Source organism: Gigantopelta aegis, chromosome 4, assembly GCF_016097555.1.
Source record: "Gigantopelta aegis isolate Gae_Host chromosome 4, Gae_host_genome, whole genome shotgun sequence".
Taxonomy (NCBI): domain Eukaryota; kingdom Metazoa; phylum Mollusca; class Gastropoda; order Neomphalida; family Peltospiridae; genus Gigantopelta; species Gigantopelta aegis.
The window spans coordinates 68,648,422-68,665,284 of NC_054702.1; the positions used below are offsets into that span (position 1 = coordinate 68,648,422).

General features: G+C 35.5%; 1 protein-coding gene across 2 annotated transcripts in view; it reads left to right on the top strand.

The window, feature by feature from the left end:
• Window positions 1-15,864, top strand: part of LOC121372345 (proto-oncogene tyrosine-protein kinase ROS-like) — a 98,132-nt gene extending 82,268 nt beyond the window's left edge. For both annotated transcript variants that reach the window (XM_041498647.1, XM_041498648.1), the window contains 2 exons: window positions 280-367; window positions 14,748-15,864. In XM_041498647.1, the coding sequence (XP_041354581.1) occupies window positions 280-367; window positions 14,748-15,088 (429 nt within the window). In that variant the 3' untranslated portion in view covers window positions 15,089-15,864. The remainder of the gene's footprint in view (window positions 1-279; window positions 368-14,747) is intronic.
• Window positions 15,865-16,863: the final 999 nt, after the last annotated feature.

Below are 16,863 nucleotides of genomic sequence, written 5' to 3' on the forward strand. Positions count from 1 at the left end.
TTTGTGGAAAACTAAATATTTTTATCACCAAATATAGATAAATGAAGCTATTACAGTGATTTGCTTATTGATTCAGTAGCACATATGGCCACCGTGAACTGTCACAGTGTCTTGAAGGGTGACATGCACTAGTTGTAAGGTGAAGACTTAATTGCAGGCCTCTGTTGTGTAGAAATAACAGTCCTGCTTTAGAAATGGTGGCTTTCCTGTAAAAATATTTACTTTTTTGTCCAAGTTAACAGATTATGATATGCTGCTGTCATTTTCCTTCCTCTCTAGTTCAAAGTGCTTGCAGTAATAACACCACTGCCCCAACATGTTGCAGAGTCACCGGAGACAGTGCCAATCACCACATTGCCTCATGGAGGTGGGTATCTATAATATGTTTGTCAGTTTAACAATACTTTATTACACTGTCAGATCTCCTACAATGGACTCATTTTTATGACTGTCTATAAAGTGCATGTCAGTGTCTTCTGACTGTGCAACACATTTTGGTGGAGTGTAAGCATTTGTCAGCAACTTGAAAAGATTTATTTGGACAAAGAAATGTGATGGAATCATTTCGATTCCATCCAGAACTTTTATTGCAGTTTTTACGTGATGCGGACTTTTATTCTAAATTTTAATTTTATATTTCTGTGATATTTGTATTTGTTGCACAGTTCTTTACACTGTGTTTTAATTGAACTGTTGAAGTTTTATATTGATGTTGATCATCACATTGTATTTACATTTACCATAGTTTGACACCCAATAGCCAATGTATTTTTCATGCTGGGGTGTCATTAAACATTCATTCATTCATTCATTCATTCAGTCCATAAAGTGCATTTCATGGGTTTGTCACAGTAAGCCAGCAACAAGCAAAATTCATTAGCTGTTCCAACTTCTGCTTTGACTATGTTTTTCAGATTTCACCACAGATTAATTACATTACTTTATAATGTTAGCATCATTTGCTTAAATAGCCATCTTTATTTAGCAACCACATTTGCTTAACAGCCACTTGTTTCAAGAGGTCAACTTATCGTTACCACAAATTATTCAATATGATGTAAATAAATATGTAAGTGGTATACCTGTATTAATAGGCTACTTCTTATACATGCATTCCCTATTGTGAGATCATTACACATAGTCATGTAAAATCACTTTGTGTTGGTGCAGTTAAATAGCTTATTCAGTATTCCACATCATGTTTTTTCTGTTGTTGTTTATAAATAGGATAATTAACATTTGATATAGTATTTATCTAAAATGTTAGTCATAGAGGAAATAATTTTATAACTCCATGTTTGTTTACCGGGTATATGTAGAGAAAGTTTGTCTGGGTATTTATGTTTCTTTCTTCTTGATGGCTAAGGATTTGAGCCCACAGACTGAAGTTAAGTGTTATCTGTTAGAACTTGAACTTGACTCGCACACAAAATGTCATTTAATGATTTAACTTTGAGGCCCATGCAAAGACTTCATTTAAATATTTATTTAAGGATTCGAATTTGAAACCCATAGAATAAACGCTAAATGTTATATAGCCAAGAATTATAAGTTGAGTTCCTTATTCAGGCTAGAAGTTAACTGCTGCATGTGAGCCTTTAAAACTGTTCTTCAAGATTACTGTCAAGACAGGGATAGAGTGTGGTAGCATGGCCTGTATTGATTGGTGCTCTCTCTCTCTGATCAAGAATTTACCCATTAAAGCTGGTCACAGATCACCGATATGTGGTGATTGCATGTCTCTGGGAAAACACTATCAACTTGCTGATTTACCGTTGTCACGCTTTGAGATTTGAGTACAGTTCACTTTTAACAGATAAATCATCATAGATTGTGTTCAGAATCATTTTGTTGTACATTTGAAGTATTATTTAAAAAGTGAATTAGTCTGCGTGTATGGGATGGAACATTACTGGTTTGGTAGGTAGAAGCTGATAGAACTTGCATTGAAAATATTTAGCGTGTCCTCATTTCTGCATAAGTACAATATGTATATAGGGTAAAATAATACAGAAGTGACTACCACCAAATGTTGTCTTATCTCACCCTGATTCACTCTTCAAATATCTACAATATTAGTAGGAATCAAATGACCCGCCACAAGGAATAACAGATTTTTTAAAATCCCACAAAAAATAAACACTATCGAAAGGATCTGTCCTAAAAATGTTTTTGCCCTGAAAGAAAATGTTGAATTCCCTATTTATAGGAACCCAATTCACAAACACCTTTGCTGACATATTATTTTAAGATAATAAGGTAACTTAATCAGATTGTATTTGAGCTTATATCAAAATTAAACTCACGAATGCTGTCCTTGATATGCATGTAATTCTGGATAGATGTTAATAGACTTTTTTTTTTTTACAGCTAGTAATTTTTTAATATGACAGCTAGCATATACCATGGAATTTTAAGTCGGTTGTAAAGCAGCAGTAATGTCTATATAGTCAGGGATTTTTCCAGAGGGTACAATAGTTAAAAAGGTGTACCCTAAAATATTTTTAGGGTACTGATGCATACCCTAAAAATTTCAGACATAATTTTCTGACAAAAAGTTGTTTAAATGTTGCTGTATGACTTTAAACATTTATTTTTTTACAAAGTCACAAAGAGTGTTTGTGTGTTTGTTTTGTTTAATGACACCACTAGAGCACATTGATTAATTAATCATTGGCTATTGGATGTCATACATTTGGTAATTCTGACTCGTAGTCATCAGAGGAAACCTGCTAAAAAATTTCTAATGCAGCAATGGATCTTTTATATGCACTTTCCCACAGACAGAAAAGCACATACCATGGCCTTTGTCAAAATGTGGTGCACTGATTGGAATGAGAAAACCCCAATCAGCTGAATGGATTTACCGAGGTGGTTTGATCCTGCGAAGCAAGCACCTCAAGTGAGCACTCGATGGACTGAGCTAAATCCCGCGTCCCCAACCCCACAAAGAGTATTACATCAAAGTATTTATTGTACTTTATGTATACATTATGACATTGTTGAAATGATTTTTTAAATGACCATAATTTCGGTTTGTGCACTGGTAGGCTTTGCAGCCCATCGAGGGCATACCCTAAAATAAATCTCTGGTGGAAACCCTTATAGTACGTGGTCTTCCTTAAAGGGACAGTCCTGAGTTTATAACCATTGTAAAATGTTTCCAACCAATAGAGCCTTTTCGATGATGTAACATACAAATTAAATACATGTTGTTATTTAAAATATCAGTGTCTGTATTTGCAAGGTGTTTGTGGTTGTCCTAATGCTTGTAGTAGCCCAGACCAGATTTTGCCTCCCAATAATTCCGCACATACGAAAAAATATATATTACGAATTAAAGTAAAAACAAGGTGCTACAAACATCAGTACACGACCGCAAACACATTTGATATACAGACATTGGTATTCTAAACAAGAAAATGTATTTATTATGAAATAGTAATCACGAACAAGGCTCTGTTATCGCAAACATATTACAATGGCTGCAAACTCAGGACAGTCCCTTTATGCATATAGTCATCACACTATTTAATTTAACACAATGTTGCTTAAAAGTCAAACTGTGTAAGGGTAACTAGTGTTTCCATGTGATATATATAATATAATATACTGAGAAAGGAATATGAGAACATTTAGTACGGTAGGCCAAGTTTACTTCGCTATTCACGTGGTAATGTCTGTATAACATATTAAGATATAATTTGCGATTGAATTTCAGTAATGTGATATTGACTGCCATCCTGAGGCTATGGGTGAGGGATTTGGTAGCAGATATTATTAGTTGTGGTGTATATATAGTCATAACTGTTAACCAGTGCAAGAATGGATATTTGGGTTTATTCTTGAAAGCTGATATGTTAATTCACAAGACCTGCTGATTTGTGTAACTGATTCACATGAGAATACTTTTTTTAAATAAGTATTGAAAACTAATATGTTTAAAGTTCAAAAACACAAAAATCAAATATTTAAATTCAGTATTAATGTTTAAATTATTTTTGTTTTGGTTTGAGAATGTTTAGGTTTGAAACAATATGATAGATTTATATTTACTTTTAAATTGTGGATAATAATTTCACAACATGATCAGCTAATTGTTTTTTGGGAACTCTCCCTCTTTATTCAGAGGTGGGGGTTTTTTAACTGTCAGTATATTAAAATGTGAAAATAGATTTGTTTATTCATGTGATAAATAGACTACCATAAAAAATTTCTGACTTCAAAGATTTAGTGCTCATCTTTCACAAATTTCTTTTTGTATGGTTTTTATCACAAAAAACAAATTTCTAAAAAGGAAGTTCACTCTACTTCATAAACTTTTATTTAAGGCTGATTGGTTTCTGTGGTTTCTCTCACTAAAAATGAAGTTAATGTAGCATATATGATTTTGAAAACATATTAGTGATTTAGATCAATTTTGTTTCTATCTTTTGATTGCCATCATCTAAAGCCTGCTTGGACAGTTTCCAAAGAAGTAAAAATTATTGATTGTCTATTTAGTGTATGATCTTTTGTTGGACAGTAAGGTGGTCAGCTATGGCTGCAAGTAGATTACTCTGGCCAAATATACTGGATTGAAGTTGCCCTTGCTAGCTTTCTACAAATTGGTCTTTACAAAGAAATCAATCCATAGAGTTTTGGACATTCCTGTACAGTGATTAATATCTTTATTTTAAATAGCAAGGAATATCACCCAGATAATCTTTTTGTACTACACTAGTCTGGTACTAATGTCATTTACTTTTAAACTTGCAAAAACCGGCCTCGGTGGCATCATGGTTAGGCCATCGGTCTACAGGCTGGTAGGTACTGGGTTCGGATCACAGTCGAGGCATGGGATTTTTAATCCAGATACCGACTCCAAACCCTGAGTGAGTGTTCCGCAAGGCTCAGTGGGTAGGTGTAAACCACTTGCACCAACCAGTGTTCCATAACTGGTTCAAGAAAGGCCATGGTTTGTGCTATCCTGCCTGTGGGAAGTGCAAAATAAAAGATCCCTTGCTGCTAATCGGAAAGAGTAGCCCATGTAGTGGTGAAAGCTGGTTTCCTCTCAAAATCTGTGTGATCCGTAACCATATGTCTGACGCCATATAACCATAGATAAAATGTGTTGAGTGCGTCGTTAAATAAAACATTTCTTTCTTTAAAGTTGCAAAACTGATATTAGGTTCTGGCTAAACCAGTCTTTTGCTGGAAATGTTAGATCCCAAGATAATTGTTTTTATTGGATTTTATAATTTGATATATCTAATCCGACACGTTGTTTTATCCCTTGGGTGTTTTTATGTAGAATAATGAAACTGTGTGGTCACATGGGTTCTCTGTTTTGCAAAAAGTGCTATAGACAATATCGGCTATTCTGAATTGATACTGATTAATGATTTACTTATTTATGAAAATACTACATTATTAATTTTTCCATTGATTGTATTTCACTATCTATTTGGAGATGCAGCAAAGTGTAGATATATTAGATATTTAAGATATATAAACATTTTGGCCAAATTCATAGTTTCCTGTATCAAACTTCAGATACATGACATATTTATAGCTTTATTGGAATTCATTGGACTGGGGTTGTGGGGACCCACTATCTCCTTCCACCATTGACTCAGTCACAGGCTCTCCAGGGAGAACGTGTATGAACCATATTTGGATATAGACATGTAAATATAGTTTCAAGATTCATTGCCTATTGTACCTGTATATAAATAAATCCCCATTATTCACCTCCAACAAATAGTTTAGTAACAAATAGTTTAGTAATAGCAAAGTTTGTTTATATTAATCTTGGTCTTATTTTTAAATAAATAAGTAGCAAATACAAATGTTTTTAAAAACTATTTGAAGACAAAAATCAAGATTGTATTACAAACTGTATATGTTAACCTCAGTAAAGCAGATGCTTGTTTTGATGAGTATGCAGGTCTCGAAACGCCCTGTGGCCAGGCTGTCAAATACGACAAATGTCCTGTTTGGGAGACTTAAATATTTAAAAAATAATGACGTTAGTCACCCAAATATTATTATATTCTTTAGAGCTATACACATAAGCCACTATTAATATTTGTATTCCACATTAAAATCTTGCTCGTAGTTAACTTACCATAATTTGCCAACATGCATTATTATTTTATGGGCCACCATATTTTTGGGCGAATTTCAAACTCTGGGTATGGTCAATAATAGTATGGATCAGCCAAGACTCGAAACATGTATCCAGTTGTTGTTCATCTGAGGTTTGATTCATCGAATCTGCTAAGGGGTTCCAAGTAATCCTAGATACTGTAGAATTGGTCCTATAATAAATCCACTATTTAGTTGTTGTTTTTTTAGCCTTTATTTCAAAATGTTTGGCCATTTCTCACTCCAGCCAGTGCACCACGATTGGTATGTCAAAGGCTGGGGTATGTGCTATCCTGTCTATGGGAGTGTGCATATAAAAGATCCCATGCTGCTAATCGAAAAGAGTAGCCCATGAAGTGGTGACAGTGGGTTTCCTCCCTCATTAGATGTCCGATAAATAAAATGTGTTGAGTGAGTCATTAAATAAACCATTTCCTTCCTTATTTCAAAATTTATATTTTACATCTATATAAAATACTATAAAGGTGAAACAATATTTATTTATAAATATATATAATACTTGTATTGTTAATGTGCAGCTATATTACTATTTTTCTCCATTCTCTTAAGGTGTTTATTGTTTTTTTGGCATGAATCAGCACCTTGAATCAGTACATAAACACTGGATATGTGCAATTTAGACAATCATTAATTCCATTGATAAATATTATTTTCTGTCCTATTCAGTGCATACGGCAACAGTAGATTTTTATCTCGCAGACCATAAATATTATGTCATAATTATATTATGTGTAACATCTAATGCTGCAGATTAAACAATGTATGGGGATGTTATTAAATAAATATTCCTGTCATGCCTTGGAGCTATGATTCTTTTAGCAGGCTACATGTATATGTATTGATGTTTTGCTGACTTAAATGATTAGCAGAGCTCTCCTAAAAGAGAATATCCTTTTATTGAATTTAATAGTTTTTTTTTTTTAAATATTGAAATGTCTACTTAAATAAAACCTCGTTAACAATAACAGCCAAACCTGCTGTAGTGGTCACATGTAACAAGAAGTCACATGTGTTAGGATGCCACTTTTCTTATTTTCCCAAATCATTTAATATATATAGTATGAAATGGCCTCTGTTTAGCAAAAGTTTGTTTTGTTTTGACGACACCATTGGAGCATATTGATTTAAGTTAATCATTGGCTGTTGGATGTCAACAGTTGGTATTTGCGACTCTTAGTCGTCAGAGAAAACCCGCTACATTTTTCTTAATGCAGCAAGGAATCTTTTATATGCACTTTTCCACAGACAGGAAAGTACATACCATGGCCTTTGAATCTGTTAAGCAGCCAACTGTTTCAAAGGGCCAACTTTTGATACTATCTTTGGAGGCAGCTGTTTAACATAGGTTTAACTGTACTTAGTTTTATTATCAATTTCTTTTTTAATGAGCAATTTAGTTGTATGATGTGATTAATACCCTGGATTAAAGCAGCTCACTTGCATCGCAGGATCAAACTACCTCGGTGGATCCATTCAACTGATTGGGTTTTTTCTCATTCCATCCAGTGCACCACAACTGGTCAAAGGTAATGGTATGTGCTTTCCTGTCTGTGGGAAATAGCGTATAAAATATCCCTTGCTATTAATGGAAAAATGTAGCGGGTTTCCTCTGAAAAGACTGTCAGAATTACCAAATGTTTGACATCCAATAGCTGATGATTAATTAATCAATGTGCTCTAGTGGTGTCATTAAACAAAACAAAACATAAATAATGTATCTCCCCTATAGATGTTTAACCATTTTACATAATAGTAGTAAATGCTTTTCAACATCTAATTCAGTCATTATCACTGTAAGTTGACATGAAATTGTTAACTCTAGTAATAATAATCTCGTAATTAAAAAAATATTTTGAAGTTTCTAAACCAAACTAAAAAGTGTTTTTCTCCTTAATCCTAGAGGAGAGGAAACTATTTCTTAAAACAATTAATCTTGTTGTCATGGGTTGAAATCTCCTCTGACCAGTGTATTTGTTGTAAATATAAATAAGGATAAAATGGCCATCTCTGTTGGGTTCAACTCTTATATAAATGGTTAACCTTTGATTATAGAAGCCCTTGGAGCCAGAGTAAATAGTAGAGACAAGTCCAATATGTTGTGTTTACATGTTTGGCATTCCACCTCTGATAACACCCCATTACTGGCTCTTTGAAACAGTGGTACATTTATTTATCCGGTTGTCCCCAGTGTCCATTGATTGAAAAGGTCAACATTTTTTGTGGAGCTCTTTCAGCTTCTCTTGACCTCATTTGATTAAAATAATTCAGGAACTATTTTTCTCTCATTATTTCCTTTTACTGGGATATTTTCAGTGACCTCTTCATAATTAGACCACTTCCAGTTCTGTCCATCAATTATAGCAATCTGTTGTAGATTGAAGATATTAATTTCACAGAATATATTGCAGCCTACAGATGTGTATGCATGTCTCTTGTCATACAGTTTGTAACTACGGTTAAACCTGTTGGCAGCCTCTTTTAAATGAGGCGTGCGGTCGATCTGGGATCAATCTCCATCAGTGGGCCCATTGGGCTATTTCTCGTTCCAGCCAGTGCACCACGACTGGTATATCAAAGGCCATGGTATGTACTACCCTGTCTTTGGGATGGTGCATATAAAAGAACCCTTGCTGCTAATTGAAAAGAGTGGCCCATGAAGTGGCGACAGCGGCCTTCTTCTCAATATCTGCGTGGTCCTTAACCATTTATTTTCTGTGCCATATAACCGTAAATAAAATATGTTGAGTGTGTCGTTAAATAAAACATTTCTTTCTTTTTTTCTTTTAAATGAGTACCAAAGGTGGCTTTTTGACAATTGCATGCTATATGTAAGATGTACTGTTACAGGGCTTATGCGACCGGGCGAAGTGAGCCCAAACTTCGCTCTGACCAACCTGACTTCGCCGTGCTATAGTCACTGTAAGGCGAAATCTGTGTCGCCTTTTTAAAAATAGCCATCACTTGCAATGTACAGAATCACGGATGAATGGTGAAGAACTTGAGGAACACCTATTCATAGATAATAATTAAGAGTGAAGTGTGAGAGTTTGAAGAGACACCTTCACGAATACTAGTACCCATTCAGTCTTACAACTCCACAGTGTATTAATTAAGAAACTCTGATGGTGGAACACATTTGATTGTTTCTGGCTAATCTAAGCTTGACCTTGGTAGATTAATCTACTAGGACAATACTTTGCATAGAGTAGGTATTAAATAAAATGAGAAGACAAACTTGTAAGAGAATGAATTCTAAACAGTTAAATTAGTGCTTTTCAATTACATTTCATTATTTCTAAAGAAAGCAACATGTAGAAAGGCGATTTAAAAAAACCCACCTATAGAGCACATATCCATCAATTAGCAGTACAGACGGTAAGCAAAAAATAAATAAATAAAATAAAATACAAATTGTAAAAGTTGCACCTGTATTAAGATAATGTTTTTTATTATTAAAAATTCAAGTCTCCCTGTTGTTAAAAACTTCACCTTCTCTAAAATTTGAGAGAGAAGTGACTTCGCTCTATGATTTTGACCTCGCGTGAGGCCTGCTGTTAGTTCACTTGAAGAAACAATAATTTAATGGCATTTTATTCTAAAGCCAAACATGTTTTTATTCTATGCTTTATGGGCCCGCCGACATGAATTTTCTTGATTTAGAATAAGAATAAATTAGAAAAAGTTACCCTTGTCCTGGACACGCTTCAACCAGGTTAATGGTAGGGGTTACGTGAGAGAAATTAGTTTAGTGGTCTATCTTCCCATACAGCTGTTAAAACTCACTATGGGTGGAAGCCAATACAGGGTTGTGAACCCAGTACTTACCAGCCTTAAAGCTTGATAGCTTAACTGAGATAGTTGTACTTCCTTGTTTGTGAAACTATGTCAATCCATGTGTGTTTAATAGTGGTTATTAATCATCAAATATCTCAGATTATGTCATTATTAGTGCATGAACGTAAAATGATATGCCTGAATGTACAAAAATGTAATTAAATTTGTCAACATTAAGAGCAAAACATTAGTTCATGAAGCAAACTATCCATGTGTGTAAATTAACATAAAATGCCTATCTGGAGAAGATTTACAGCTTATTTATTTACTACTTTGCCTTGGCTTAGCATTCTTCCAACTGTGTACAGTACAATGCTTCTTTGAAATGTCTGCTGTTTGGACATACATGTACACTCCTGTCCTGTGGAATCTAAATACCATGAGACATTATTTCATGCAGGTACTAATCCAGGTATTAAGTGTATTTGACAATCAAGTCATTTAGAATGTATCTGGCAACTTTTCAAATCTTTAATATTTGTTTTCCCCATGCATTCTTCATGCTTGAAATTGTGATATTTCACATAAGACTTGGTTGGTTGGTTGTAGCATGCAGTCAGTTTGACAAAGACATTTCGTGTGTGAGAGTAGGAAGCTTAATTTTTTTAAAAACTACTTTATTTTTATAAATCACATATTTAGAGTTGTTTAGCAGGAAAAAACACTCATTTATACTGATATAATTAATATTTGTAAACACTTGGCTTTGTTTGGGCTTCAGGGGGATGACAATTAAGACTCTAGATTTCAAACATGTGCCAACTTGATAAGTAATTTTTTTTTAATAAACCAGATAACCCTAACAATATGGTGAGATATAATAGGTAGGTTGTGTTACCATATTACCGGGCTCAGTGGTGTTGTGGTTAAGCCATCGCAGCCAGGTACCGGATCCCACCCAGAGCAAATTTTAACGACTATTCCAACTTCCTCTCACTAACAACTAACCATTAACCCACTGTCCTCAACAGATAGCCCAAATAGATCAGGTGTGCCCAGGACAGCATGCTTGCATTTAAATTGGATATAAGCACGAAAATAAGTATAAAATTAATGAAATATGTTACAATATTTACAGTTACAAATTAGATCTTATGGATATGAGGGGCAGGTGGAGTTTGGATTTAAGGATGTGAACTAAATTATTATTATTTTATACCTCTGTATGCTAGACTTTTTTTTATGCTGCAACTGTTTGGAGAGGACAGACTAAATTTCAACAATGTAACTATAATTACAACATGCATCAGCTAACATTACTATCAAGATAACACTTACATTACTACTACTATTGTGAGTTTTCTAGTTATTGTTTCAGATAGATAAAAAAATGTATATATGCAGTAAAGTACTCTTATAATGAACCATACGGGACCATAATAGTTAGTTCGTATAGCAATACACATTTACAGAAATAGGTCATTAAAACAGTTGGAGATAAACGGGACTTTACGATCAGTTTGTTCTAAGTGTACTTTACTGTATTGGTAGTGCATCACACAACATTTCAGTCAGCATTGTCAGTGTCAATTTTGAAAAAAAATATTTTCAAGTTTATGTTGTGTCTTAAAAATAATCCTGTCCAAATGACACTGTAACTCCAGGCTGACAGTGTGAACTTTGTGAACTTGTTAAGTTTGTATATCTGCTTTGCATTTAATCATGAAAGCATGCACTCGCGTGAGTGCAATAGTCAAGATTATGATTTATTACTTTGAATGTATGGCTTTATCCAAAAAGTACAGAGATATAATGCTGAATACTACATCATTCTGTTGTGGGATCCTCCACCTCAGTGTGACCACTGTCAGTGTATTCTGATGGTACACCACATTTTGGTGGAGTGTAAGCATCTTCATGAAACTCGAAAAGATATTTTTGGCCAAAATAATATGATGGAATTCTTTAGATTGCATCCAGAACTTATTTAACAATTTTTACGTGATACTGAATTTTATTCTAAATTTTAATTATATCTAAACTAGTGTCCAAAAGAAAGTATACACACTAAAAATATTAATAAGTTTCATCGAAATGAGAAAAATTTCATAAAACAATACTTAAACATGTCTCATGTACAAACACAACATTTCCGGGAACAAAACGCGAAACAAATTGACACTGTACGCAAATACCGCATTAAATGGAAAAATGACTTTGGGTAATGTAGCACGAAATCCACGTGCAGACTACTGGTATAAAACAGCTTGTCCGACAGGTCATGAGCACAGCAATCAAAAGCACACCAAAGTTATGCCATGATTAAGCAGTATTGAGAGGGAGAGAGCTATTGGAATGGCCCAGCAAGGAGCCACAAACACTGCCATTGCAAGAACGCTCAACTGCACCGGCGTCACGGTCAGCAGACTGATGCAACCTCTACGACAAGCCGGCCAGCACGACAGGCCTAGGAGTGGTAGACCACGAGTCACCACGCCAGGTGAGGATCGTCACATCTGGACAATTCATCTGAGGGACCGCTTCATGACAGCGACGTCAACAGCAGCGACGGCATTGGGACATCGGATCTGTCGACAGACAGTGTATCACCGATTAAGAAACTTCGGTATTCGAGCACGTCAACCCTACCACGGAGTTCACATGACGCCTCAACACCGACGTAACCGACTGATATGAGTCAGGCGATATCGACGTTGGCAAGTGCATAACTGGCGACGCATGATGTTCACGGATGAGAGTAGGTTCTGCCTGTTCAGGAACGATGGTAGGGCACGAGTATACAGACGATTAGGTGAACATGTGGCGCCAAATTGTGTTCAACAAGTCCACCCATTTGGAGGCGGTAGCGTCATGGTTTGGGGAGGGATCTGCGGTGATCTGAAAACGAGGCTCGTTATTATTCATGGCAACCTGAATGCTCAAAGATATCGGGATGAAATTTTGCGACACGTTGTGCAGCCATTTATGCAGCAACAACCACATGGCATTGTCTACCAGCACGACAATGCGAGACCTCATACGGCAAGGCTCACCATCGACTTTCTTAATAACGCCAACATCAATGTTTTACCGTGGCCAGCATGTTCTCCAGACATGAATCCAGTTGAGCACTTATGGGACTACCTGGATCGGCAAGTTAGAGGATGGCCAGTGGCACCAATCACCACTCAACAACTGGAACAATGTCTCCTTCAGGAATGGCAATGCATCACGCCTAACGTCATTCGTCGTCTTACGTCATCAGTGCGTCGACATGTTATGGCGTGTATTAATGCGTATGGTGGGCATACACACTATTAATTCGACATTTTATGACATTTTGCTGAAAATTGAATGACATTTTACAGATTATGAAGACTTGTTGAACAATTATCGTACTGTGCATTTTCACAACCTGACCCACCCCCACCCCCGTGTTTGTGGGTCTCAGTCAGGCGCTATTTTCATATTTGAATGATCTGACATTGTTCACACTAGATGGCAAGAGTCTCATCTAATGAAATATATACACATTGATTTTTTACATGCTTTTGTTTTCATTCCATGGTTTCCCAAACACAGTGTATACTTTCTTTTGGACATTAGTTTAGTTGTGATATTTGTATTTTTACAGTCCTTTTTATCTAACTGTTGAATTTTTATATTGATGTTGATCATCACTTTGTTTTTCCCATTACCATAGTTTGACACCCAATAGCCGATGTATTTTTCGTGCTGGGGTGTTGTTAAACATTCATTCATTCATTCTGTTGTGGCTGAGAAAGGAAGTGTATCCTACAGTTTACTTAAAGTGACAGATGCTAGTTTTTAAACACTGACATATTTGTTACTATCAGAGCCGTTTTAATTGAAATCGGACAGTACTTTGATTTTTATATTTAGATTATCCATTTTCATATATTTGAAATGTTTCTGGTCATCCTGGTGTTTTTAATACCACAAAAATATGTTTTTCATATTTTTAAAAATGCATATATGTATGGAGACGAGCTCTAGTCCTTTTCAAAGGGTATTTTACCACTTGAATGCCTCAGACTCTTGTTTCACTTGATTATAACTTAATCCAAATGTTTTAATGGTTTGTAGATTAATCAAACTTACTGTTCATTTTTATGGGTTGAAACTAGGGATTAATGGGAAAGTGTGACTACATGTATAATAGTCAAAGAAAGGAATTACACCAGTTGGCTTTATAAACAGGCTAACTTACATACAGGTCAAAATAAATGCATTTCTATGCAGATGGGACATAGTATTTATATTTATTATCCACATGTATGGTTCAACATAACCGAGTTAATAATAATCATACGAAGCACACATGTAATAACAAGTGTAATGACGTAATTTTGGGAAGCGACGTCATGATATGACGTTGCTTCTCCAGTCCTAGCTCAGACTGTGCATTTGAAATATGACGTCACTTCGTCGTCTCCTTCTAGTTGTGGCTGAAACATTTTGAGTTGGGTCTTATTTATAAAGAAAACAACAATAATAATATGGATAATAAAGAAATTATTACACTTGCATGTGAGTCGTACTGATTTTACGAAACTCATGTAATGATTCATGTATTACCCTCGCTCTCGCTCAGGCAATACAAAAATTCTGACACTCGTTTTGTAAAATCAGTATGACACACAAGCTTGTATAATAATCTCTATATCATAAGCTTGTCTTGGGTTTCATTAAACATTCATTCATTCACTCCATTCATTCATTTATATTACAGACAAAGTTATAATAGTAGGTTTGAATATACATGCATTTGATTATGTTTTTAATACATTTATTTCTTTCAGTTCCTGCCAGTGCACCGAAAATCACCAGTATATCAGCACCATCACCATCAGTGATTTCAATATCCTGGACCCCACCACAGTTCAGCAATGGACCACTTGTTGGATACCGGATAAACGTGAATCCACAGAACCATCCAACGCTGAAGCCATCAACAAAGGACCTGCTTGGTGGCGCCACGTCGTGGACGGTGGGACAGCTGCAGCCGTCACAGCACTACGTGATCACGGTTTCTGCTTGGAATGCTGCAGGAGAGGGGCCTGCCGATTCCAGTACCATCACTACCCCTAACCCTGGTAACTGTAAGTTTGTGTGGCTTTGCATGTCAACTGTGCCCTCTTAGCTGTTGGTTGAAGAAAAGGGTGTACAAGACAGCCAATCTGCAACAAGCCATCAGACTGGGTATCTATATTGGCAAGTTGCATTAAATTTCTGTGAGCTGGGTGCCAGTTGAAAAGCATGAAAACAAATTTTGCATCCAAGCATCTGATTGGGCATTGGTTCACTGCATCAAGGTTTCGTATTGGGCAGATCAATGTATTTAGCATTATTTGATTGGCTGTAATGGGATATTAGTTAAAGCATTCTATAGAATTCTCCAAATTTCCTCTGCATATTCACCCTGGGTCTTGTAATTGGATGCATAACTTGGATTTGGCATTGGGATGGAGTAAAGTTAGCATGTTTGGGATATTTTAATAATTATGTCATTGTTTCAGGTTGACTTAAGGGTTATTTTTCATGTGTTGTTCTCGCATGGTTGGTGCATTTTGCTGTCATTGGTGTTTACAGTAAGCATGTCAGAAGAAATGTGTAGGTTACAACACTTAATATGTCATTATGATCTGTACACTGTCCAGCAGAAAAAATATGAAAACAATTGTACGTTACGTTATGTTTACTCTTTTCTTTACTCTGTAATTCATACATACTGACTTAACAGGAATATTTGATAATTTTGCTTGATATCCCTCTTAACTGTAGATCATCCTATTGGAAAGACCTAGGCTTCTAATGGTGAAAGGGTGTACTATAGACCCAGTGGTTTTTTATTTTAAAAGGGCGAGACGTAGCTCAGTGGTAAAGTGCTCGCTTAATGCGCGATCGGTTTGGGATCAATCCCCGCTCAGTTGTCCCATTGGGCTATTTTGCACTATCCTGTCTATGTGCATATAAAAGGTCCCTTGCTGCTAATCAGAAAGAGTAGCCCATTGCTTGGAGACAGTGGGTTTTCTCTCTCAATATCTGTGTGGTCCTTAACAATGTCTGATGCCATATAACCATAAATAAAATGTGTTGAGTGCGTCATTAAAATAAAACTATTTTCTGTTTCATGTTTTCACAAATTCCATTTTATTTCCATTTCAGGAATACAAAATGTAATTCACAACTAACATGTAGTAGAAAACGTAATTTATTCATGATTTCCAGGAGTTGCTTGTAACAAGTAATAATTATTACATATCATGTCACCTCACATGCAATGAATGGGCTGTTTGTGGAGACGGTGGTCCTGCCAACCAATGTCACAAAAAGCGATACCATGACACAGATTTGCATAGCTGTATGAAAGATCGTATCAGGAGCAAAGATCACAATCAGTACAACTAAATATAAGAAAACATGATTCTATAGCAACTAAGTGTATTGCTTTATTCAAAGGGGCCCAGGGTTGATAAGCTGTAAACAAAACAAAATGTCACTATCTATTTTTTTCACTGCTGTGATGGTCTAACTTTGCCTGCAGTGTGAATCGGCTGGCTGACTAAACTGTGCAGGGCCCACAAAACACAGTGGAAATAAAGTAATGCAAGCAAAAGACTATATTCCATCTGCACAGGTGCAGCACGGAAAGCAGTAATCCAAGTTAAATAAAAACACCATGTGTTTGCCAATAGTACTATACATGACAAATTATCAGTTTTACGTCGTGAGACAATACCAAAATGTTTTTGTTTTTTAAATTCACCGAAAATCATAATTTTATTTTGAAATGTGAATTCCATTTCACAATGTAAATTCTGCGAATTCCATCTAAAAAAAAATTATGCTCCCGAAAAGCCTTTGGGTCTAATGTACAGTAAACTTAATCACTGTATTGTACATTTTCAAGTTAAT